This window comes from Equus przewalskii, chromosome 4 (assembly GCF_037783145.1).
Source record: "Equus przewalskii isolate Varuska chromosome 4, EquPr2, whole genome shotgun sequence".
NCBI lineage: Eukaryota > Metazoa > Chordata > Mammalia > Perissodactyla > Equidae > Equus > Equus przewalskii.
The window spans coordinates 27,332,616-27,359,871 of record NC_091834.1 but is presented as its reverse complement, the minus strand read 5'-3'; the positions used below and the strand labels follow the sequence as shown (position 1 = coordinate 27,359,871).

General features: G+C 33.9%; 1 protein-coding gene across 13 annotated transcripts in view; it reads left to right on the top strand.

The window, feature by feature from the left end:
- PCLO (piccolo presynaptic cytomatrix protein) overlaps nucleotides 1-27,256 on the top strand; it is a 386,610-nt gene that overhangs the window by 309,299 nt on the left and 50,055 nt on the right. For 8 of the 13 annotated variants that reach the window (XR_011539449.1, XR_011539444.1, XR_011539447.1 and 5 more), the window contains 2 exons: nucleotides 611-791; nucleotides 2,401-4,599. Coding sequence is in view for 5 of the 13 variants with exons in the window: in XM_070617310.1 (XP_070473411.1) it covers nucleotides 611-791; nucleotides 2,401-2,612 (393 nt within the window). In the remaining 8 variants the exon portion in view is untranslated. Of the gene's footprint in view, nucleotides 1-610; nucleotides 792-2,400; nucleotides 4,600-19,169; nucleotides 19,312-23,527; nucleotides 23,602-27,256 lie in introns of those variants that run through there. The other 5 variants (XR_011539448.1, XM_070617309.1, XM_070617308.1 and 2 more) reach the window with 1 other exon arrangement.

Genomic DNA, 27,256 nt, shown 5'->3' with positions numbered 1-27,256 from the left:
GTATGTCCATTTAACAAAAGAAAGCCTTATTTTATAAAGAGATTGACTTGTAATGCTACCTTTTTATATCATCTCAATATTATTTAATTAATAGTCAAAGATTTTATACAGTTCAATTTAAGCAAACCTTTTTTTTTTTTTTTTTTGCTTTTTGATGAGGAAGATTGACCTGAGCTAAATCTGTTGTCAATCTTGTTCTTTTTTTTTTTCTCCCCAAAGCCCCAGTACATAGTTGTATATCCTAGTTGTAGGTCATTCTAGTTCTTCTATGTGGGATGCCACCACAGCACGGCTTGATGAGCTGTGTGTAGGTCTGTGCCCAGGATCCAAACTGGCAAACCCTGGGCTGCCAAAGCTGAGCACACAAACTTAACCACTCAGCCACAGGGCCGGCCTGTAACCAAACATTTTTTAAGCATCCAGTTTGCACAAGACATTGTACCCAATATCATGAGTAAAGAAAAATGAGGACGATGGCCTCATCAACCTCAAAGGTTATGCTATATCCTTTGGCTTATATTCTTGAATAAATTTCAGATCATAGAAAAAAGAAGTGAATGAATTATAGCTTAATCCACAAATTTCATGGGATTATTGCCCTTTTTTTCAGGTATTGATTGATTTATCGAGCACATCTCACCTTGATAACACTCCTAGGTGGTATCCTCTCAAAGAACAGACTGAAAGTATTGATCATGGCAAGTCCCATTCCAGTCCAAGCAGCCAGCAGTCCCCAAAGCCATCTGTCATCAAAAGCAGAAGCCATGGCATCTTCCCTGACCCATCCAAGGGTAGGAGATGCTTCAAGTAGAAAAAGCTTTTGTCTGTTTGTTCACTTGGTGTTTTCTTGAATATGAATGCCTTTATGTTTAATATATTTTGAAGGGTTACATTCTGGTGGAAAATACTTAATATAGTATCATGCAAAGAATGATGGATATGGAATCAGGAGAAATGGGCTTTAGTGTCAGATCACCCCATAATTAACTTTATGACTTTGTGATCTTCATCTTTCTGACTCTCCATTTTCAACCTGTAAAATGGAGAAGGTTGGACTGTATGAGCTATTGGGTCTTTTCCAGCTCTCAAAATCCATGATGATATGATTTTATAATATGAATTGGGGTATTTCATAAATAACATATAAAAATCCTCACCAGTTCATTGACTAGACATAATCACCTTTACTATTTATGCATATTTCTTCTAAAATACCCTATTTTTCATAGGTATATTCTTACTGATATATATGTAATAATGTGTAATATATATGTAATGAACATATATAATTTTGCATCTTTCTTTTTACTTAGCATATCGAAAACATTTTCCCCATGTCATCAAAACAATTGGTAGACTGAAATCTTTCCTAAGTCTTGGAGTCAAGCCAATTCTATGGATTTTTTTTAAATAGCAGTGTCATACATTGGGTTTGCCAATATGTGCAGCATTCCCATTTGAATGAGCTTTTCCTTTGGCAGGTTCATTACCAATTATCCTACAACACAACATTAGTCTTCATTATAAACTCGGTTACTGCCTATTAAGAGATAACCACATAGTATCTTACCTAGATATACTGAACTATTTATAATTATCACATACAAATTTTTATATTGAACCTGAATATTGCTTCCTTCTCTCCTCTTCTCAGAAAGCACATCAAATTAAAAAGTGGTTCTTTGCACATTAGAAAGGGAAGGCATCGTAACCACAAGTGTTCTAGGAGGTAGAAAACTGAGGTCATGTCCAGTAGGCCACTGAGTCGATATGACAAACCACTGACTATAATGAGCGCTACAGAGTACTTATGAATGAGTTTTATAGATCATTTATGGGTTCAACTTAGCCAGATCAACTCTGCTCTGATTAACATTCTGGAATATTGTTAGTATAAAGACCTCTCTCTCTGCAACTACTATAGTAAATGTGTGATCTGTATCTACATTCTCTAAAATCGCCTCAGACAGAGATTCTACAATCTCCACTTTTAATATGTCCTAGAGACTCAGACCCTTTCATCCAGGAATTCACTCCATTTTTACTTAAAATCTCTCCTGCAGCAGTGTAAGCCTGCTGTCTCTTACCTGGTCCCTACTGTAATTAGCATAGTTGCTTGGTGAGACTATAAGTTAATATATGCATTTACTTGAGGGTAGTTAGAATGTATTCCTCTTCTCAAACTTATCTCTTCTCAAGATTATCATCCTTTTGCCTTTCCTCCAAAAATTGTTCCCCGAATGTTTAATCACATTACTGTGCAGTGAGCAGTTGCACAAATGAGTCAAAAAAGAAACAGAATTAACATAAATCTTAGGCAGTTTCCAATTATGTGAGACCAAGCTTGATGAGAAGACTGCTGGGGCAACTTTGACTCATGTTTTATCCTTTTGTAACCAGACATGCAGGTTCCCACCATTGAGAAATCCCATAGTAGTCCTGGTAGCTCGAAATCCTCCTCTGAAGGCCATCTCCGCTCTCATGGACCATCTCGCAGTCAAAGCAAAACCAGTGTCACCCAGACCCACCTGGAAGATGCAGGAGCTGCCATAGCCGCTGCTGAAGCCGCCGTGCAACAACTCCGCCTTCAACCAAGTAAAAGACGCAAATAAATTCCTCAGCATGGCAGCTTAATGTTCATCTGTTGCCTTTCTTTCCTGCTGTCCTTCCCTGTTTGCTTTCTGTTTTTGGCATACCCTGCTCACTCTGTCCCTCTGTCTGTGTAAGAACAGTCTCAATACATAAACATGCTCTTTCTTATTTAGATTTTTTTTTTTAAGTTACATAGATCGCAATAAAACTGGCTGTTTCTCCTTTGTCTCCACCATCCATCCAACCTGACTCATAGTATTTGGTAGCTATGTCTGTGATGTTTGCAGGCAAAGCAATGTTGTGTGTCCTTTTTGTATGTGCTTAAATGTCCTTTAGAGTACAGGAATTATAATCACAAGTGGCTGCCAATTTTCCAGGCATTACACCAAAAACACACACACACAAGCACTTAAAGCAGCTTAGCAATGAGAGTCTCACATCTGAAAACACTCAAAAATTTTAGGCAAGAGAGTAATGCGACCAACAGTCAAGTTCCAGAACCTAGGGGGAAAAACTATTTCAAGCCAACGCTTTAAAACACTAACAAATTATGCATGTGGAATGTTCTAGCTTTCCATGTGGGAAACTTTCTAGTCTTTTGAAAAAAATCTGTGAAGAAAATCATGTTTGTTATATTCTCAAAAAGTACATAATATTAATATATATAAGCATGTGCGATGAGGCAATGCAACCTCAGTAAGGCTGGATTACACTCTGTTGGATTACTCTTTGTATATGATAACAGAGAATTTATAGGGTTCTTTTCTAACCATAGGGAATCTTTTGAAAGTCAAGAAGTACAATATCTAGTAGCTGTAAATTAATTAAAACATAACAATTTACCCATCATAACTGCTGTATTTACATTTAATTTGTAAAAATTTAGTCAAATAATAAAATTATATGAAAGTGCAGAGATTTCACAAATATAGGTGCACTGTTACTTCCAAGAGGCATTAGCCAGACAATGGCGATAGACTAATGTTCTCCTTATCTCCCAAGATCATCGTTTCCAAAGAAACAGCCAGTTTTACCCCCTTTCAGTGCTGTGCATGTGGTGTGATTTTGGCATTCGAAAACACAACTTATTTAAATAGAGCAAAAGAACACTTCTGTTTGCATGCATAACATTTAAGCTGGTTCCATCTGAGGATACACACTCTGGGTTTCCATCTCACCCACACTGCCACAGCAGCACATAAAAGCGGTCAGTCTAATCATGCCAGGAAGCAGCACAGACACAGCATAGCAGGAGTCCTCCCCATTCAAAGAACTCAGTCTGATAATCTGCCTCCACCAGCCACTGGCAACCAAGACCAAAGCCAGCTAGCCCTCAGGAAAGTGATGTCTGTTGGACCAGTCAAGCCAGAAGGAGGTGAGCAGAAAGGCACTATTCAAAGCACACAGCAAGAACATCCCCCAAATTTAAAGCCCTCATCTTTTAATTTTTAGAGATTGTCTGATAAAATGTGTTTATCCACTTCTTAATGTGCTTTTGTGGGCATGGCATTTTCAGGACTTCATCATCACCATGTAAGTCCCAAGATCAGTCCCAAAATATATTGACTACAGTGATTTGTATTTTTCTATGGACTGGGCATCTTTTAACTTTTGTTGGGAAATAGATTAACAATATTCATATTGCAGAATGGAATGCATGCTACTAACCTAATCTGTTTAAGCATGACTATAAATCTGTTGCATTGTGATAAAAGTTTGCTCACAATTCGAGTTAGCATACCCGTTGGAATGTAGATCAGTTTTTGTTGCATATTATTTCAAGTGTAACTTTTTAAAAATTCAGTGGATTTTGGAAATTTAGAGGAAAGTAAAGGAAAAATTGTTATTGCACTCATTCACCTTTACATGGTGCAAGTTCTCTCTTGATCCTACAAACAGACATTTTCCACCCATGTTTCCGTAGTTGTTAAGTGTATCAGACGTGTTGGGCATGTGAATATCCAAGTGCCTGTGTAATAAATAAAGTATCTTTATTTCATTCATAAACTACTGGGTTCTGAGCCATTGTTATATAATGCAGCTTAAAATGAGTGTGTCAGTTTTTGCTTTCTCATTTGATTCCTTGCAATAGAGTATTTATAGTTACAGCTCCATTGCTAGCGAGAGCTGTAATGATAGAACATTTGGGAGCAGAACAAAATTCCATGTCAGAAACATTATAAGGTAGATGGAAAATTATTACCACATAAAAGCACCAGAGCTTGTCTAAACATATAAATAAATAATGGGGTTGGGCTACTCTAGGCAATGCTTCCACTATTTCTTTCTTCCACATCTGATCTACTTCACAATCTTCTCAGGTTCCTGGATACAGAAAGACAAATCCTATGAGCCCTTGCTCTGGAGGTGCTTCTAAACTTGATTCCATAGCTATGTTCAGAAAGGAAAGCGAATTTATATCTGTCCCTAATTTGACCCCAATATTTGTGGAGTTTTCCCCAAGGAAGAGTGCCACTACCAGTGACAAGAATCAAACCAGGGTGATTATAAAATTATCTTCAATTTAATTCAAAAACGTATATAAAATAAAGGTTTTTTTTTAAATGGAATAGTAGTGTTTGCCCCCTTAAGTACCTTCCAGCCCTAAAATACTTGCTTTTATGATTCTAGACTTGCCACAAAATTAAACTCAAGCCTTGCACTTTCCTATTGCATTTCTCTTTATTCTCAGAAAATTAAAAAATTTAATATGCCCTTGTCCTAACTAATCAGATATTTAGGGACAGTGGAAGGTGTATTTGGCAGTACAGAGGGCAAACCACTGTGATGTTTCTTGAATTAGCCAGGTAATTAAGGGAACTATTAGCTTAAATGTTAGGGTAATTCTGAATATGCATTTACGCAGCCCTGTTTACAGATTAGCACCAAAGCATGATTTCCTTTTCTAGTTAGCCTTACTTGTTGTACTTTCCAAAAGTACTTAAAATTCCACCTCTCACTTTTCTCCCATCAAATAAGTTCAGTTGATTTCTTAATGTTATTCATTTTCTGACTTCAAATATTCCATTATTATAAATGTCACAGTAATCAAATGCTTCCCTTATTTAACACTCTATCTTTAATTATCATGAGTTAAGTACTAAATAATATTTGCCTGATTTTTTTAAGATATGGTTCTTAAAATTTGTAGCAAAATGTTTTTAATCCCCTTTCTTTGAATAATGCTCTACTGGGTATTCTCACACGTTTAAAGTGCTATGATTGAATCTTGAAGTCATTATTGAAATTATAATCAAAAGGAAATCAAGATAACATAGCATACTTTCTTGTTTAATTTTGTTTAATAGATGATAAATAACATGCCTCGTTTTCTAAAATATAAATATATTATTTCCCTGCTACTATAAATGTACCATGAATATAAGTCAACCATGCATTTTGCCAAGATGCTATAGGATCAAATTTATATACAACGCCATATAATTAGTTTGAAGCTTATAGAGAAAAACTGGTAAGAGATATAAACATATAAAAAGCCAGCAAGTTCCTGTTCACTAACTGCAGAAATAAGTATTATTATTAAGTGTTTGGATAAACATCTCCCATTTCAAACCTCACAGTGAAGTTCATATAATCCCATCTGCATTATGAAAATAATGCCCCGTGTTTTGTCATCCATTTTCTCATGTTATCACACCTAGTGGATGAGGTATTCATTGCAGATATTCTTATCATTGTTTTCTGAGTGAGCAATCAGAGAATCAGAGGGCTCAGATGACTGATAGAAGAATTCACAGCTGGGAATGTTCAGGACCAGCAATATCACCCTTGTCTTGTTATTCCTAGGCCTTTGTTTTTTAAATGCATCAGCTCCTTTGAAATCAAACTCTCCTAATTTCAATAAAAACCATTGTCATTTACTTATTTATCATTCAAGTTCTTAGAAGTGAGGAGAGGTGGCTAGAAATGATGGCATAATACAATTTAGACTTGCTCCATCTTCAGGATCCTCTTTTCTAAAAGCTGATATTTTAGCTGCCAAAAACCGAGAAAATAAAACCCTCTTAGTGCACAAGCCCATTGTAGCAGGAAGCAGGGTCTGTAGAGGAGGCCGTGTGGACATCTGTAGTCATCTCTATCAAGGATGAGAAAACTGTCCTCAAGGAGCTTTTCAAATACTTTTTTATGAGTTGCTCAGCATATTTCTGCTTGAAGTAGCATAAAATATGGGTCAAGCAAGAATTATGGAGTGAGCCAGAAAGGAACTTTTTCTCTCCCTGCTGGGATTGCTTACATGCTAGGAAAGCTGAAGGGAAAGACTAGACAGATTGTGCTATATCAACCTGATGCCTAAATAACTCTCTCTGAATTTAGAAATTCTTGGAAATGGTTTTTTCCAAGCCAGTTTGTTTGGTTGAATACAGCCCCTGCCATTTCAGAAGGTGACACCAACCAGGGAAGGGAATTTAAAAAATAGTTGTTGTTTTTTTTTAACCATACCAAAACCAAAACAAATTGAAGCATTCTTAAAACTTTGAAGATTAGTTTAATTGACATATAAAATATTACATTTTAAGTGTGAGTTGAAAACAGCTGAGCTATTTTAGTTTGATACTAAGATTTTAGGTGAGCTTTAGTTTTAGAAACACTAATACAGGATGGGTAGAAATATCCCTTCACCTTGGGCAATAAAATAAGAGCCATTGGGCCAGGTTGGAGAGGTTAGGTAAGAAGATGAATCATTGAATAAGTTGTATCAGGGAATTGTGATTGACAGTTCTTTGGTGGGGCTGAATTGTAGAAGAAAAGCCTGAAGCTACTTGCACAGACCGCTGCTGGAAACTTCACTTTCAATAAGGCTCATTTACGGCACCTGTCAAAGAAGAGTTTCCTATCCGCGGGTTGCTGTGGTGAACTCTTGCTAAGCCATCATTTTGTGGGAGCTGCTCTCTTGGGCACGTGGTGGCCGGGTTGGGAAGCAGGGTGGGCATTGGGAGAGGAGAGAATTGTTGGTTACAAAGACGGTAGCTAATCAGTGTCCCTTTCTCTTCTGACTAAAAGTTGATGGTCATTTTGGTCAGACAGAACTTAGCATTCTCTGTTTCTGGAAAGGAAAGTGTACAAAGGGGAAGTAAAGGAGAACTCATAAGAGAAATTAGAATGAGTTCATTTGGAGGTGAAGTATTCTGTAAAGTATGTAAGAGGTTAATAAAAACAGATTTTACATTCTTTATTTCAATGTGTGCCCAAAAAACTGAAAACCTTGGAAAAAAAAAAACTGGGTAGTTTAAAATAAAAAGAAAATGGAAACTGTAATGATGTGAACACAGCAAACATCCAACAAAATCTGAGAGATCAAATTGGATAATTTAAGCTTTCAAAGTTGTATCCCTGTTTCTCTGGGGATGAGTGTTTTCTTTCTTTGTTGTCTGTGAAAATCAAAATGTTCTAAAGTTTTGTTTTTTAAGAGTTTCCATATTTTCTTAGAATGATTGATTATGCATTTTCAAATCTTTTTGTAGTCACGTAACATTAATTGCCAGAAACATCTCTGCTATACATGCAGAGTCACAGACAATAAATGTATAGCTCTGACCAAATGACACTGTCTCTTGTTTTTGGAACTTCATTCACAAAGGTGAATCCGCTGACCACAAGCAACGGATACTTTTGTTCTTTTCCAGTAGTAACCACGGGTCTGCACCAAGCCATCCACATAAAGTATGTCTGGTTCACACTGGAGACTTACATGTTCATTTCATCTGACACGAATAGCAACACCAACTGGCCTATTTTAAGTATCAAACTTGGCTTCAATATTGCTGTGCCTTAGTCAAATGACTTAGCTATAGGTCTACATAATTGGATGGGACTATTAATACACGATCTGAGAAGAAGAAAATGGCCTAATTTTTAACACGCCCAAAGTTTGGATGGGACTATTAATACACGATCTGAGAAGAAGAAAATGGCCTAATTTTTAACATGCCCAAAGTCCCTTAAGTACTATTTATGACATGTCTCTACAAAGTTAAACTTAATTTTTAAAATGCAAATTATTTTACTTTGAGCAAATTATTTTCAAAAAGTTAATATATCAAAATACCACCAGGGAGCAGTACCCTGAGGAAATGAGACAGGCAAGTAAATGCTGATGGAGGAAAGAAATGAGAAGCTTGGAACATGAGAAGGCCATTGGGATGCAGGGTGGGACCCTGGACCGAGGAGAGTACAATATGAGCATGGGGCTGGGAATGTCATCACCTGTGTAGGAGGGCTCATGGAACAGGGGAAATGCCACCTAAGGAGAGGGGCTATTTAGCTGCTCAACAGTATTGCCTAAATCCAGATCTCTAGCTATCCATGAATTACTTGATTTTTTTCCCACTTTTCATCTGCATGTATTACATGATGTAAAACCGTGATATTTCACCCATTCTCCACTGTGCAAAATAATTGGAGGGGGGAGGGCGGTGAGGGAGGATATATGGGTATGGAATAGGGTGAAAGGAATCTTCTTGTCTTCTGAACTAGACTGTGAAAACTATCCTTTTTCCTTTTTATTTATTACTGTGTTGAATGTGTAAATATATAATTAATCATTGAGGAGCCAAAAAAAAGCTTATGGATGTTAAATGAAAACATCAGAAATAAAAAAGTTTGATTGAGGTATTGAGCTTTTTAGATGTATAAATAGGAATAATGTAGATATAATCATAGTTTTATAGCTCAAGATGTTTTAAGATATTGAAAGATAAAAACTAATTAACTGATAATTTGAATAGAAACTAATCAAAATATTAATATTAAAAATTGAACAAGAACAGATAAATTTTTAAGAAAGAAATCCTTGATAAAAGCAGATCCCTGTTTTTTAAACATATTATGAAAGTGGAATAAAATCTCTGCTGTACTTGTTCTTAAAAGAACACAGAAGCAAAATCTACTTTTCCTAATTAAGAAATTTCAAACTCAAAACCACATTAAGTTCTTTGGGTCACATTATATTTTTATCTGACTGTATAAAATGAACTTGAAATCTATATAGAGAGATATAGAAAATGGATTTTTTTATACTACATAATTCAAGTTTCTATATGAACCTATTACATACTTTTAGTTTTAGTTTGCTGTAAAGCGTTCTCATTGCTAATGACATTTCATAAAATAACTATTGAATCACTATTTTGATTCCATCCAACTATTAATGTGCATGAAAATTTTTAAAACTTTATTCAGAGAAAACCCCTTTTAGGAAGAATTTGCATTATTTTATGCCTGCCAAATATTATTTATTCCAGGTTTCTGTGTACCATAAAGTAGGGTTTTTTAAGCAAAAATAGAACAGACAAGCCAGCCTGGTGATCTAGTGGTTAAGATTTGGTACTCTCACCTCTGCAGCCTGGGTTTGCTTCCTGGTGTTGGAGCCACACTACCTGTCTGTCAGTGTGGCAGCCACTCACATAGAGAGCTAAAAAAATTAACAACTAGGATACACAACCACGCACTGATGCTTAAAAAAAAAAAATTCAAAAACAAAATTTGAAGAGACAAGCAAATTTTTATGATAGATATAATTTTGAATTCAGGCATTATAGAGTTGTGAAGTTCTGGGTGGAACAAGTTCTGAAGAAGCTTAAAGAGGTTACAAAGGATAATATCAATAATAACAAATCCTTTCAAATAAGGCTAAGAACTTGATTTTTGCTTAGTATAAAAACTAAGAGGGACCATAGAATGATTGTTACGCATCTACTGGTTTAAGATGATTGTCAAAAAAAGTTGGTGCTAATTGGTTTCTTCTCAGTTTCACAGTTAATACCTCATTTCTATTGCTATAACTCTAGAGTAGTAATTCTCAAAGTGTGTATTGACCCCTGGAGGTCCCAGAACTCTTTCAGGGTCTACAAGGTCAGAAGATTTTTAAAAATATTAAGATATTATTTGCTTTTTTAAAATTCTCACTCTTTCTCAAGTGTATGGTGGAGCTTTCTTGTGTTTACATGAGGTGTCATGACATGATTGCTCTGATGGCTAATGGAATATGTGCTTGTCGATTGTTTATTTTAAATTTTTCTTAATTTTTAACATGATAAATATTGATAGATTAACTCACATGAAACAAAGTTCTTTGAGGAATTCAACAATTTTTAAGAATGTAAAAGGGGTCTAGAGACCAAAATGTTTAAAAGCCACTGATCTACACCTACGCACAATCATAATTTTTCCAATGGTTGAAGACATTGGATAATTAGAGATTTCTTCCAAAATATAATTATCATGTTTGCCTCTAGATTTTCTATGCCTACATCTCTTATATTGCATTTCAGAACCCCTTCTTTCCTGTCTCACTTAATGTTAATTTGTAATTATTAAGATTGATAAATGACAATTTTTCAATTTATATTCTTATTTAAAATATTTTATTGGGCGTGATTTAGATTAAATTATGATTATATGTCCATATTCATTACTTATTACTTTCAAAATTTGACTGATAGGATGCCTACCAGCTTTAATCAAGACGTTCCCAGCCTAAGGTAGAGTGAGAGGGAGTATTATAAAGGTAGAATAAATTTGATTTCTGTCCTTCTCTTGAAGATAAAATTTATTGGAAAAATAATTGCTTATAAATTATTTGTTCCTTTTATCTTCCATTGTATTATATATATTACTAGTCCTTTAAACTGCAAAGTAATTGTGTTGGCATAAATAACTGGTAGAAAAACTGAAGATCATCAGTTTGATTCAAATTCAAGGAAAGATTAAATTTCTTGCCTCTTAACCCAACCCTTGATCCTTAATTTTCGAGTATATGATTTAGCGCATTTTACATTAGAGCTAAAAAGGGAATTCTGAAAATATGTATTTATCATTTATAAAAAATATCATCTGGATTACCTGTATAAGTTTCTCATCATTTATTCACATCCATACATATATTTATATTTGGAATGAATATTACGTTCCACACCTCTTCAAAGTGTTAGTGATACTGCAGTGAACAAAATAGATGAGAATCAATGTCCCTGTGAATCTCCCATCCTGGTGATACTTATTGAATAACCAATTAAAGATATATGGGAAAAATTATGAAGAATGAGAAAATCGTGAGTTTTGTCTACCTGCAAATGAAATTGACAAAGAAAAAATGCAATTAGTCATTGACTTAAGTTTATATGCAACCAAGCATCGTCATGTTTAGAAATATCTAGAAATAGAATTGATTTTTTTTTTATTTGTTCTGGCTCTGGTTCTCTCTCATAACCTTTACTGTCCACTCGGATATAATGAACCACAGGAGGAGAGAAAGTATTTGAAAATGATCTATTTGGAGAGGGTAGAAATGTTAATGAAATTAACTAGAGAGGTTAGGTCCCATGGGACTGGACATGCATTTATCTAATAATTGTTCAAACTCCTCTTTACTTGGTGGCCATTGACTACATTTAAATGATATGAAAATAACACTCAGTGTTTGTTGTATCATTAGCCATATAGATCAGTATGCTATTATTAACTTGTATTTATTTACAATGGAAATGTGTTTCCTTTGGGCAGGATTTCAAACTATTTGGATTCTATTTAAGGACAACATCTTTATTATCTAAGTATTTATGATTTAGGTTATCGGCTTCAGGATTATGTAAGAACATTTTTTAAAACTATTTTTATAATTACCTTCTACTTAAACAATCTTGCATGTTTTGCAAGCAAACTTCAAGAGAGAGAATAATTCTGTTTCAAAGGAGAATGAAATGAATATTGAAAACTTGTTACCCTTGAAAAATTGATGTAGCTCTTGAATGCTTTTTCTTTCAAACATAATTCTCCTGACTATTAATCTTTTAAAGATAAAGATTTTTATTGTGTTATAATAATTGTTAGCATTTTTTAGCACAAAACCAAAACTTGATGTTTGGTGAATTCTTTGTTCATTCTATTTATTCGGACATAGCTAGAATTATAACCTAAATTTATTAAAGATAAAGTGAATTTACTTTATTAACGTTAATTTATGATAATGTCTTAATAAAACTTTTTTCCATTATTTACTAAGAAATGTTTGTCCCCACTTAAACTCAATTTAAGTGGTTTCTTCCAAAACCGGTTCTGAACCAAAAACAGCTTTACAAAGGAAGACGCACATAGAAGGCAACATTAGAGTGCAAATGCAAGGACTATAGTATACTGAGCTATCAGATATTATATTAATGTAAGAAAAAATCCTCTCTACCATGTTGTTAAGCTAACTTTACTCTTATTTCCAAATACCAGTTATACTGAAGTCATATACTATTACTGCTATTCCTGGAAGTGATCGTTGATCCTATAATCTATAAAGCTAGAGAGTGAATGATTAATAAGTATGGGAAACACCTACAAATTACTGATAGCATTAGATTAAAAAAGATTGAATTGCTTATTAAAATTTCTTGAAAAATTCAGTCATAGGCCAATGTGTATGGAGAGGGAAGTGTGTGACCATGATTTACTTCCTTTCCTGGGAGATAGCAAATAGAAGCATCACATCTCCATCTTCCTCTCTGAAAGAACCACACTGTGAATACAGAATATCTTAAGCGACATATTTTGATTTTTACAGGAAAAAAGATACTACAATATTCCATTTCTCATGGTACGTTATTCTTTGAGATATATATCTATATACATCTATATCTATATATACAGAGAGAGAGAGAGATGTATGTATGTATATGTGCTCTTTTTCCTTGATTGGCCAAGCCCAGTGTTTATTTCATCCTCAACCACCCTGGGAGGGAGGTAGTATAATCACCAATAATTTGTCATTTAAAAAATATTTAAATGACATCCTTCCTTCCACTGCCCCACCCAAGGGTTTACAAATGACTGATATAGAAATCAGAGTTGTCTATTTTCAATACTTTTATTTACGAAAACTTGTAATTTAGGGATATGTGAACACTGCTATGAGTAAATGTATTGAAGCTATCTATGCCATTTTTCTAGTGTCCTGTTTCTTTTAAATTTTTCCAACTTGAATAATGAATATACTGAATTGAATTCAGAAAAAAATATTAAATTTCTAAAGTTCTTGTAAGATGCAACATATCTTCTTAAATTAATACCCCTGGACTGCAATAGGAAACATATAAAAATGTGATAGGACGTGATTTAAGGGAAAACCTACCAGATAATGCTGGTAACAATGGAACTTAAAACCTATGTTTTCAGATCCACATTCAAATCAGATCAACAAATAAGATAAAACTGCAACATCTCTTTAGTAAAAATAACAATAACAAAAACAATAGCAATTGTAACAGATAGATAATGGAAAGTGTGAAAGATAAGCAGAAAAGACTAAGTAGAAAAGATTACTACAGTAAATATCAGCTAAATTAAAGTTAAATCCAGCTAAAGAAAAAGAAAATATATACTATAAACACATAACTTCTAAAACAGCCAGGTAGTTATTTCATTTCCATCATTAACCTATTGGAATAAACAAAAGAACTATTGATTTCTCTTAATTTCAAACATTGATCTTAAAATCCAATAGATCGTATCTATGAAGATAATGTTAATACTGTATCAAGCAAGTAATTTGGGAAATTACAGGCTACCTGCATAATCAATTACTCCTGAAATCTATGGAAATAGCTTTGAGCTGGAGCAAGGATCTAAAACCAATGATATAACATCACAGGCAGCAAAGCTGTATACGTTACAAGCACTGAATTCTAAGGTAGGCAGAGACCTCACAATCTTAATTTGATACAATTGGATGTGGTAGAAAGTGAATTAGCACTTTTTAGTTTTGATTCTTTCTCTCATTACTCAGTGTGTGACCTGGAATAAGTCACTTAATCTTTCCAGAGCTTAGTTTTTCTATAGGCAAAATGATGTTTCTGGAACAGGTTATCTTTAGAGTCCTTGCCAGCTTTCAATTTCCAGGATTCCACAATTACAAAGTCAAGTTTACAATTCTGATCTGAGACTTTGAGCACAGAGCTGCCATAGCATGGCAGTACAGTGATAGTTCCACATTTTTAAGTATAGTAGAAGGGAGCAAACTAACTGAAGGCAGATCTGCAGTCAAAGAGACACTGCCAGGTTTAATTAAGGTCAGCCACAGTGGAATAATAAAACAAAATGATGTCTAACCATCCAGCAGCTGAAGAAAATGAAGAGGTCAAAGAATAATTTAAAACAGACTGAATTGCCTCACAGAAGATAGAATTTGTTTACTTGAAATATCCCCTCAATAATTGAGTCAAAAAAAGGATTCAACATGCTAGGATTTATTCCTCTAGGATACAAAGACCCTCCCTATAGGAGTGGGCTTATTCCATTATATATTTATATGATACATTCTTTCTTCTAGTTGGTACTTCATAGTACAAATAGGAATTCAAAAAAAAAAGTAGACACACCTAAAAATCCGACTTATTAAAAAATGGCTCCAAAAATGTGGAGAAATATTATTTCCTTCAAGAACATAGAAAGACAGAAAGAAATTACACTTAAATATAAACCATAGTTCACCAGCTGTCTATACTAAGAGGTGGAATCAGCACAAGTACTAGTGTCTGTAATAACACCCTCCAGTGGCTCCCATGGGATATCGCTACTATACATATTATTTTGTCACTCCAATTTAAAAAATACATGTATCATATTCATGGTCTGTAACAAACTTTTTTTTTTTTTAAATTCACAAAGGTATGCTTTCCCATGTTTAGTGTATTGTCATTAAATATTTCTTTCAATCAAATTGGGGGGATTGGAATAACACAACATCTAGTTAAGCGATTGCATTTTTCTATACAGTATGACAGATTAAAGTTGAGTCTCTGATTTTAAAAGCTACCAAAAAAAAATGGACTACCCAAAGTTTCTTTGACAAAAACACGGGAAAAAAAACCTCACATCAAATGGTGTTTTTGATAAGAGATTTATGATTTGTGTAAAACACACAGCTGGATAAAAAGTGAAATATCTACTAAATCACTCAGATATTTTAGTTGTTTCATTAAGGGAAAAATTATGAATATATTATCATTATTATTATTAATTCATTAAATATAGCTTCAGCATAGTCCCTGGATAAGCTTTTAAGAAGGCTATTATGGAGGAAACACAGGCTTTGCTTCCAACAATGACATGCATGTAACAACTACAATCAAAGGTAGAAAGTGATAATTGCCATAAAAGACATACAGATCATGTGTCATGAGAGTCCAGACAGAGGAGAGTTTGCTTCTGATTGGGAAGATGAGGAAAAGGTATGAAGCAGGTGCTATCTGATCTGGGCCTTTACTGATAAGTATAATTTAGATATGAGAAAGGGACGGGGCAGAGGAAGACTTCACAAAGTTGGAAAGAACGGGCTCAGTTAAAGCTCAGGAGAAAGAAAGTGAAACCAAAGGGAGCCAGAGTGGGTGGTGTTAGCGGGCTTCAATGGAAAGCATTGGAAGGAGAATGATAGAAGATACATTTGGAAAGGAGCGGATGATAAATGACTTAGAGAGGCAAATTAAAGAATTTGACTGAAATCATGAGATGACTTGAAATTATAAAAGCTCCAAACTCCAATATTAAGTCCTGAAAGCAATTCATTCATTTAAAAGTTTGCAATAATACAGATTTAGCTCAATTTAATAGAACTGATGCTTTCTTTTTTGGAGGCTGCTTCAAGTCAAAGAAATTAATAAATACACATATTTCAAGTATCTGAAAAAGAACTATTAAAATATTTGAATTCTTAGTACCAGCTTATGAAAACCTCTGCATTTCTGTATTTTTAAACACATTTTATGTTATATAGATATAGCCCTGTAAAAAGGGAAAGATTATGAACATTTTAATTGAATTCATTTTCAGAAACTAAACAAATGTCAGGCTGTCTATCTCTATCCTACACTTACGTGCCAGGTTAAGAATAAAACTTCAGTCGAGCACCAGATGTTTTATTAACATAAACATATTATTTATTAACATAAAGCTAAATATCTAGATTCATTTGAATTATTCACCCAGTGTCTAACTACTCAAAATTTCTTTAGAATCAACCTTACATGTAATTTTGTTTTGCAAAGATGTTAGGTAAACTTAGATTTATTCCAATATATGTATATGTTCCCTAGGTTTGGTTTTCTTTCTTTTGATATTTCTTATAAAATATTATTTGTTTGCATTTAAAGTATTGACAACACTTGTGCAGGCTTTCCAAATGAGATTTCTATTCACCTAGACAAGATGAAAAAACTGTCTTTCCTTAAATTCATTTCCAGCCTTGTTCCTTTCTTATTACATTGTTTCACATTCTGTACACATTTCTCAAATTTCCCAGAAGAACAGAACTAGAAACTACATCAAGTAAAATCAAAATTCACAAAAGAAAAGATTGAATATTTTGAAAAGAAAATAAGACATCATCACTATAATGTAGCTATTTTGATACATTGTGAGATTGCTTTTGTATGAAAAGTTTTAATTTAGTAAGGATAAATTGATTTAAAAATTGTCTGTTAGTTAAGGTCTGTCTTTGAAAACAGTACATTGAAATCTTCCAGTTGATGAAATTAAGGTTTTCCATTCAATATCATATTTAAAAATATTAGTCTAGTTGGTTGGATTGTATAATGTCAATCAAAAAGTATGACAGCTTTCCTTTGTCTACAATCAATTGACTAATCTGACTCATTATGTGATTGATTATAAAGTTTAATCTACTTTATAAATGTTCATAATTTTATATCATAGTCATATTACCTTTACATATTTTAACTCATTCTTTTAAAAAGTCTTTTCTTTAACACTAAATATACCATCTGAGTTTCTTCCACATAAATCAAAGAAAATATTAGACAAATATTATGACTATCATTCTGTTGCTGTAAATCTAGTCCTTTGGGTTACTAGTAATTCATTGGTGACTGGTTATTTAAGAGGATTCAGGCTTTTTTCTAAATAACTATTCCCAATTTATAGACACTTGATATATAATTGGCTACTTACTAAACATTTCTTTCCTTATTTCCCTGTTCTGGGACAGGGATCGTACTGTCACTGGAATGGATATTATGAAAATTCCTAGTGGCTTTAGAGAATCTGCTAGTCCTGAAATGGAAGAAGTGGGGAAAAGCTAAAACTTTTGCAAGATTTGATTGTGGCTAATCTGATGGTGAATTTCCTACCCTCAAATTGTTTCCCTCACAATGTTTGTATTTTTCACTTCATTTGATTATATTGGTTAAAATTCCACCAGATTTAGAGTCATTGTGTTTTTGTATATTTCCTTAAGAAAAATGTCGATACTTTAGGATCACTAAATGATTTATCAACTATTCACCCAATAGGGTGAATCTACCCAACTGCTTAAGAAATTCCTGAGTGAACAGAGATATATTTACGGAAGAGAGAGACTTCAAGCAGTTTTGCAACATAGAACACATCTAGAATTAGAAGAGAATTGAGGCAAATTCATTGTCAGGGACTAGATACTCTCAAAGCCACTAGGGAACAGCCGTGGACAGGCAAGCCCTGAAGAAGAGGTTAGGAGTATGGCAAATAAAGTCACTAGATGAAGCAGAGTGAGGTACTGGGCTCCTGCTTTATCTCACACCTTATAACCACCATCTTAGGAGGTAGGCGTTATCAACCCCCTTATTTTCAAACGAGGAAACTCAGACTGCTTAGAGTTACTTCAGCATCAGCTGGGATTCAAAACCAGATTAGTATGATCAAAGATCATTTTTTTAAACTCTGACCATGTGGCAGAGGACAAATAACAAATTCAAAAATTTGCATGGAGAAATTTTCCCCCCAAAATAAGAGGAAACACTTGCCTCCTCTTCATTCTTCTTGCATTAAAATTTCCTCCCAAATCTTCTCTAATCTAGAACTCTAACAATATGAGTACTATACACTTACTGCATAATTTATAGCACAAATTTATAACTTTTCTTTGGGAATATGGATTCTTAGTTTCATAAAATCAAACTCATGGGATATTTGAAACAAGTTCCAGTTATACAGTTTATGGAAATGCCTGAGGGGATAAAAATATCTTCAAATTTTAAAAAACCTGCTAGAGATAGTTGGTAGAGCGACATACAAACAAGCATAACATTTTCAATCTCTGCTTGAAAGTATCTATCTATTTTGCATCTTTACTTCTCAGGAGAAAACCAAATTATTGGTAATTAACAGGGAAAATTTCTATCTATGAAAGTCTTTCTAAACTCCTTTTTCCAAAATTCTTATATGTCTGCCATATCATGATTGCAATAATGTAGAAATAAACCACAAATAATAATAATAATAGAATAGTTACCTACTATTTAACTCAGTTTAAAAATCAGCTGGTTTATCCCTGGAAGTGATTGTTTTTTACTTTATGTCCAATAAAAACAATCAAGTAGGAAAAAACAATCAAGTACTTTAGTGTTGCCACTGTGCAATATTGGTTAAGGAAAAGAAAATGAAAGGCAGGTTAAGAAATGTGGAGTTCTTGCTGGAGCTGTTTCTTTATACATGTAAACGAAGAAAACTTATAATTATGCATTTGGAGATCGACGGGAGGCTGACTGATTGACTGTCGTGTTGACTCTTCCCACACCATGCAGCAAAGCCTACCAATCAGCGGCCTGCAGAAAGCTCCGTGTCCACCGGCTCCTCGGGCAGCAGCTTTGGCAGCGGGTATAGCGTGGACAGCGAAGGAAGCAGCAGCGCTGCAGGGGAGGCTAATCTATTTCCTATTCCAAGGATGTAAGTGGTTCTTTTTTTTTTCCTCACTACAAAGTTAACAGTATCATGAGTACGCTTTTCTTGACATTTAACAAGAGATAACCAGATAATTATCCAATTCTGAGTCATTGTCCCTGAAGCACTTCAACTGTTCATGCCTACATAAAAAATTGACAGGAGAGATGGGATTAATAGAGCTAATTCTAAGGATGAATGCTAGTCACTACCGGAACTACTTAATCAGTGCAATCTGTGTTTAATAGAAAAACAGCTAAAATAATAACTTAGCCATGCATGCCTGAATCAAGTTCAGCAGCAGGAGTAAATTCATGATTTCATCACATAACGATCAAACAAAAACATTGGTATTTGAGATAAGTATAGATTAATTTGCCTTGAATCACGAGAGATTTAAAGATATTTAAAGAACTTATATATCATATTTGAAATAGATAACACATTGGGCTATTCATGTAGCCTTTTCAACTATAAATCACAGTACAATTAAAAGTGAAGATTTTGGGGCCGTGGCCAAGTGGTTGAGTTCGAGTGCTCTGCTTTGGCCGCCCAGGATTTCCCGGCTCTGATCCTGGGCGCCAACGCAGCTTCCCTCATCAAGTCATGTTGAGGCGGCTCCCACAAGCCACGACTAGAAGGACCTACAGCTAAGATATACAACTATGCACTGGGGGGATTTGGGGAGAAAAAGCAATTAAAAAAAAAAAGAAGATTGGCAACAGTTGTTAGCTCAGGTGCCAATCTTTAAAATTGAAGATTTTGAAGTGTTTCCATATTTTCTAGAACATATATTAAGTAGTACATAGGTCCCTGAGTGGATACTTTTGGAATAAAGTCATTTGTAATATGTTAAGCCTCGAGAAAATCATACTGCAAAGAAAATACAAAACTAAAGCGGATTGTGTTTAGAATGTATTAGAATGGGTTTAGTCATACTAGGGGCAAAATTTAGCAGCATCCAAGATAAATATGAGGTTATGTCTGCTCCAATATCAAAATCTAAACTTCCCCATCTTCCCTTCTCTCCAGAACTAGTTTTCTGGGTTTTCAAACCATCATTGGGCCACCCAGCTCCAGGATGCAGCCTGCTGTCTGGTTTTTCAAGGTCTGGATGCTAAAGATGGCTTCTGCATTTTTAAGTGTTCAAAAAGAAAAAACAAGAATGGCATTTTGTGATAAGTGAAAATTATATGAAATCGAAATTTCAGGGCTCATAAATTAAGTTCTATTGGAACACAGCCACACCCATTCGCTTATGTGTTGCCTAATGCTGCTTCTGCCCTGTAGGGGCAGACTTGAGGAGTTGCAACATAGACCACTCAAATCATGTACTATCCGGTCCTTTAAAGAAAGACTTTGGAGACCCCTGATCTGGGCCCTTGTTAAAGGGTCTTTTTCATTTTCTCCATTATTGAGTGAAGCCTTTTCTGGGACTGGAGCTATTTCTCGTTTTGATGTCAGGTTTTTATAACTCTTTCCTTTTGATCCCCAGAATAGTTCTTATATTTAGATAATGGCTTAGTTTACAAAAGCAAAATAATGAGGAAAATGGATTTGTACAGTGAAAAATATGTTTATTTTGTGATTTTTCAATTGACATTTTTCCTGCTTAAATTGATTAATTATTGGATCACTTGTCCATCTATTTTTCTTTTTTTTTTTTTTTTGAGACTTAGGCTATGGATTCAATAGAGTTATCTGTATTCAGTCGGTTTTTTCTAATTGGAAATTATTTGTAAAAGGAGTCTGATCTCCTTATTCCTTAGCCTCTGATGATCCAGTTTGACTGAAAGGAATTTCAGCAAATTCATTGTATTCCTATCTCTAAACTGTAAATATCACATGAATTTGTAAAAGCTTGGCACCACACATCGCTTAATACCCTTCCAATTTATCTATACCTTTCAAAACACATCATTTAATACTGATGAAAAAGTTATAACTTAATATAATGTATTTGAATGTCTGAAGTAGAAGTAGATTATGTGTTTTTTTACATACACACAACGTTCCAATTTTGTTTTTTCCTATTTTCCTGCTTCTCTTGTAAATCAAAGCCTTTCAAAACTGCCTAGGAGGCTATTGTTTTGCCATATGAGCACAGAGAAAATTCCCTTTTCTAGTATTACAGGATATGTGTAAGAAGCAGTATTTGGTAGTTCTGTTACATGACCCATGGTGTCTAACACAATTATTGCTTGGGCTAGCATAAGTGTTCAATAACTATTTGGTGATTGACTAACAAATATAGATTATAAAGTGTATAGTCAGAATGTTTTTGAGCTAACAATTATTTATTAGGAATCCTGAAAAATTGCATCCTTCGCACGACCCACAGTTACATTTCCTTTGTACTTCATTTAGATTCACAATGCTGCAAATTTTTCTGTATAATCTTTGAAATGCATCTAATATACATTTTGGCTAAGTACCGAAGGTTAAAGTCAGTTTTCATAGAAGCAAAGGCTGCAGCTGAATATCACCATTAAAATTCAAAATCTGGGACTCAAGATCAAATGAAAATTATTGAAAATTTATTTTCGTTACAATTACTGAAAATAATGACTTTGTTAAAGTTTGTCATAGTATAGGATAGTAATTTTTCAGCACTTTCATTTGCTAGGTTAGCACAACTAAGATGATCCTCATTGTCAATTGAGTTTCTCAGTAACATATCAAGACATATCAAGGCATATCAAGACAGCTACTTGTCTTGACTCTCACTGAAGCAGTTTTACAAATTGAAGTTTCGTGCATTGCTTAATAAAGACTTTTTTTGTATATATTCAGACACAGACTATGTGTACGTATATGTGTATTTGTGTGTATATATATATTTCTAACATTTTTGCATATACTTGTTCCTTCACATAGCCACTTAATAAAAATTTGTGTTTAAACCTTTGACCTAGAATTGTCATAATGGAACAATGTGACGGCTTTCAAGATAAAATAATTTCTGAATTTACATCTGTTCCTCTTTCATTATATGCAGAACCATTTCAATAGAATGGTAAGAGGATCTTTAAAGCAGTTTTCAAGTAAGATAATTGAATTCTTAAGAAATAAGTATAGTTACATTTTCAGTGGGTTCAGCAAACCAAATATTTTTGTGAAAGTAAGAAATAATTATTAGTAAGTCCTGCTATGTTAAAATTATTGCCTAGAAAGTATAATATCAAAACGTTCTTTTGTTCATGCACCCTCTTTAACACTTAAGGGCTTTTATTCCATCTTTTTAGAACATCTTGGATAAATATATATAATAGCAATGCTGAAATCTTTTGTGTGCCACGTAGCTTTTCCTCTGACTGAAGAAATAAAAAGTGGCCTATAGTCTTTTGGCTGTTATGTTCTCAGTATTCTGAACCCATAGTGCTCAAAGTATCATGAATTCTTCATCTATTTGGCCTTTCAGAAAGTTTGAGGCTGAAATTAAAAGCGAGTGGCAGACTTTGTCTGAATTTTAATGCCATTATGTGCATAACTATCTATTAATACTTTATATTTATCGAACCTTAAGATGCTTCAGGCACCAGTAAGCACTTTATATACACTTTCCATGTGATTATTTCATAACCAAAAAGTAGTTAATATTACTATCTTTACAGTACAAAGGAAGAAATAGTCTTCACCACATTAAGTAGATTTGCCTTAGATATAGCACGAAATAGCAAAGCCAGAAGCAGAGATCAACTAGTCTAACTTCAAAAGCCAATATGATACACACAGCTGAAAACGCAGGAAGGATCAGAAAGAAGGTCACTAAGTGAAATAAAACTCTGTATTATTACAATATTATTTTTATGTTATTTAATTCAAAATTTTCCTCCTCATCAAAGGATCTATAACAACTCATCGTAATGAAATCTGAAGATATAAAAACCCTTCTCACTTCTTGAGCTAAAAATGGAAAAAAACAACCCTCTAATTCTAAAACAAAATCTGAAAATTTCATGATGGTCTGATCTTTGATAAATGAATCAACAGATAAGACACTGAATTTTGAGGTATTATGTTTGGACTAAGTAGCAAAAATAAAGTTCCCATTTTAAAATTAACATGATATACAGAAATTTACTGTGTTTATATTTGGCATTCAAGTAATTTATGGCAGATCCGAATATGTAATGTCATTCTATTTCTGTGAACTCAGCCTCCTCATTTGCATTTAGGAGATCATTATTGAATACATAACCTTTTATTTTGTTTATAACAGAGGGAAAATGGGGCAGAATGGACAAGAGCCTGTGAAACAGCCAGGAGTAGGAGTGGGACTGGCAGACACTGAAGGTAAGTTAAAATTCACAGCACTGGATTTGGTTGAATCTATATGCTACACTCTAAGTGTTTGATTTGTTTTCTTTTAACATGAAATTAATTTCTAAATATCAATGGTAAAAGCACTAGGAAGTAAGTCATCATTATCTATGTTATCTATTAAATTAGAATGACTTTGCGACCTCATTTAACAATTCTCAATTTCCTCATTCATATTTAACATTTAAGTACTTTGGGATGCTAAAAATTTTAAAGAGCAAGAAGAATGAGAAGGATGACAGGAAAGAGACTCAGAAGACTTTCTCAGGGAAAAAAATACCTTCTTGAAATTAAAAAAAAAAAATTTCATTTAAAATACTATGCATATAGAAATTAAATCATGAAACTTAACTTAACACAATGGAAATTCTTAAATATGTGGAGCTAGGAAGAAGCCAATGGTGTAAAAATCATTTTATAAAAAACATAATGACTGAACTAACTTCTAAGGTGAAAATCTAATTTGAAATTAAATTTTGTATTATTAAACGAATGGTAAATGTATTACAAAAATGCCAAAAATAATCCTTAACTTCAGCAAACACATAATTAGCATCTGTAAGATACACAATGAGTAGCTTCTCTTTCATAATATTGTGATAAGATCTGATAGCACTGTTACGCTTCATGAACTGTACTAACCTGCCAACCATTTTAACTATCCTAATGACTACACTCTTCTAAGTACTGTTCATATATTATCTCATTTAATTCTTTTTTTCCCGTTTTATTGAGAAATAATTGACATATGTCACTGTTTGATTTACATGTACTGTGAAACAATTACCACAATAGGTTCAGCTAACATTCATCTTCTCATATAGATACATACAATAAAAAAAAAGAAAGAAAAAAATGAAAAAAAATTTTCCTTTTCATGAGAACTCTTAGGATTTACTCTCAACTACTTTCCTATATATGATACAGCAGTGTTAGCTATAGTCATCATGTTGTACATTACATCCCTAGTACTTATTTACCTTATAACTGGAAGTTTGTACCTTTTGACCACCTTCCTCCAATTCCCCGTCTCCCCACCCTTTGCCTCTGGTGACCCCAAGTCTGATCTCTTTTTCTAGGAGTTTGGTTTTCGTTGTTGTTGTTGTGGTTGTTTGTAGATTCCACATATAAGGGAGATCATACAGTATTTGTCTTTCTCTGTCTCACTTATTTCACTCAGGATAATGCCTTCAAGGTTTATCCATGTTGTCGCAAACTGTAGGATTCCCTCATTTTTTATGGCTGAATAATACTCTATCATATATATACCACAATTTATTTATCTATTCACTCATTGGTGGACACTTCAGTTGCTTCCATGTCATGGGTATTGTAAATAATGCTGCTGTGAACATGGGGGTGCAGATATCTTTTCAAGTTACTGTTTTTGTTTCCTTTGGATATATTCCCAGAAGTGGAATTGTTGGATCATATGATAGTTCTACTTTTAATTTTTTGAGGATCCTGTATACTATTTTCCATAGTGGCTGTACCAATATACAGTCCCACCAACAGGACACAAGTTCTCCCTTTTCTCCACATCCATGTCCACAATTGTCTTCTCTGGTGTTTTTGATGATAGCCATTCTAACAGGTGTGAAGTAATATCTCATTGTGGTTTTAATTCGTATTTCCCTAAAGACTAGTGATGTTAAGCGTATTTTCAGGTACCTGTTGGGCTTTTGTATATCGTCTTTTGAGAAATATCTATTTAGGTCCTTTGCCCATTTTTTAATTGGGTTATTTGTTTTTCTGCTATTGAGTTGTATGAGTTCTTTATATATTTTGGATATTAACCTCTTAGCAGATATATGGTTTGCAAATATTTTTTCCCATTCTGTAGGTCATCTCTTCACTTTGTTGATGGTTTCTTTTGCTGTGCAGAAGCTTTTTAGTTTAATGTAGTCCTACTTGTTTATTTCCTATTTTGTTGCTTGTGTTTTAGGTGTTATATCCAAAAAATCATTACCAAAACCCATGTCAAGGGGCTTTATTCCTGTCTTTTCTTCTAGGATTTTCATGGCTTCAGGCCTTACATTTAAGTCTTTAATCCATTTTGAGTTAATTTTTCTGATTGTTGTAAGATAGAGGTCTAGTTTCAGTCTTTTACATATGAATATCCAGTTGTCCCAGCACCGTTTATTGAAGAGAATGTCTTTTTTCCATTAGGTGTTCTTGGCTCCCTTGTAAAATATTAGTTGACTGTATAGGCTGAAGTTTATTTCTTGGCTCTCAGTTCTGTTCCATCTGTTTATTTGTCTGTTTTTAATGCCAGTACCATACTGTTTTGATTACTGTAGATTTATAAGGTATAGCTTGAAATCAGGAAGTGTGATGCCTCGTGCTTTGCTCTTCTTTCTTAGGATTTCTTTGGCTACTTGGCATCTTTTATGATTCCATATAAATTTTAGGAGTGTTTTTCCACATCTGTAAAAAATGCCATTGGATTCTTGGTAAGGATTGCATTGGATCCATATATGGCTTTTAGTAGTGTTGACATTTTAACAATATTAATTCTTCCAATCTATGAATATGGGATACCTTTCCATTTATTTGTATCTTCTTAGATTTCTTTCATCGCTATCTTGTAGTTGTCAGGATAGAGATCTTTCACCTCCTTAGTTAAATTTATTTCTGAATTATTTATTTGATGCTATTGTAGATGGAATGAATTTCTTTATTTCTTTTTCAGAAAATTTGTTGTTAGTGTATAGAAATTCCACTGATTTTTGAATGTTAATTTTGTATGCTGCAACTTTACTGAATTCATTGATTAGATGTAACGGTTTTTTTGGTTGAGTCTTTAGGATTTTCTGTATAAAAAATTATGTTATCTGCAAATAGAGACAGTTTTACTTCCTCCTTTCCAATTCTGATACCTTTTATTTCTTTTTCTTGCCTGATTGCTCTAGCCATTCTATTCTATGTTGAATAGGAGGGGTGAGAGTGAACACCCTTGTCTTATTCCTGATCTTAGAGGAAAAGTTTTCAACCTTTCACTATTGAGTGTGGTGTTAGCTGTGGGTCACTTAATTCTTAAAATTGCCTCTAAAGATGAATAATACCATATGCTGGTCTTATATAAAGAGAAACTGAATGCAAGCATCATACAAGATAAGAGCAAGTGACTTGAATCCAGGAAAATGGTGCCAAATTACATGCTATTAACAAGAATGGTTAATGGCATGGTATCACAAGGACATTATATGGGGAAATAGGAAACCCTGGTTTGGGTTCAAATCTGGTCCTGTTACCTAACTGATGTCCTGATCTCTATCTTCAGAAACCTCATCTGACAATTGCTACATCTAAGTGGTGCCTAAGTTGCTTCATGGACTTAAGTGGATATCACATTTTTATGGTTCTACTAGTTTTTATTTGGACTTCATTCAAAAACTGTTCTTCCCCTACCTGTTGCCATGTTCCTCCGGGTTAAAAATCCACCTATCTCTTTCTCCACCATCTCTCTGCATACATTCAACTCTGGCTTATATGTTGATTAGTCCCAAATCTACCAGCCAAACTCCCTGGAATTCAGACTCAGATAGTGCATGTTCATCAGGCATTTGTGTCCAACCAAGAAAATAGAAATCACTCTGAGTATTTAAAATAGAGGAAACTTATGGCT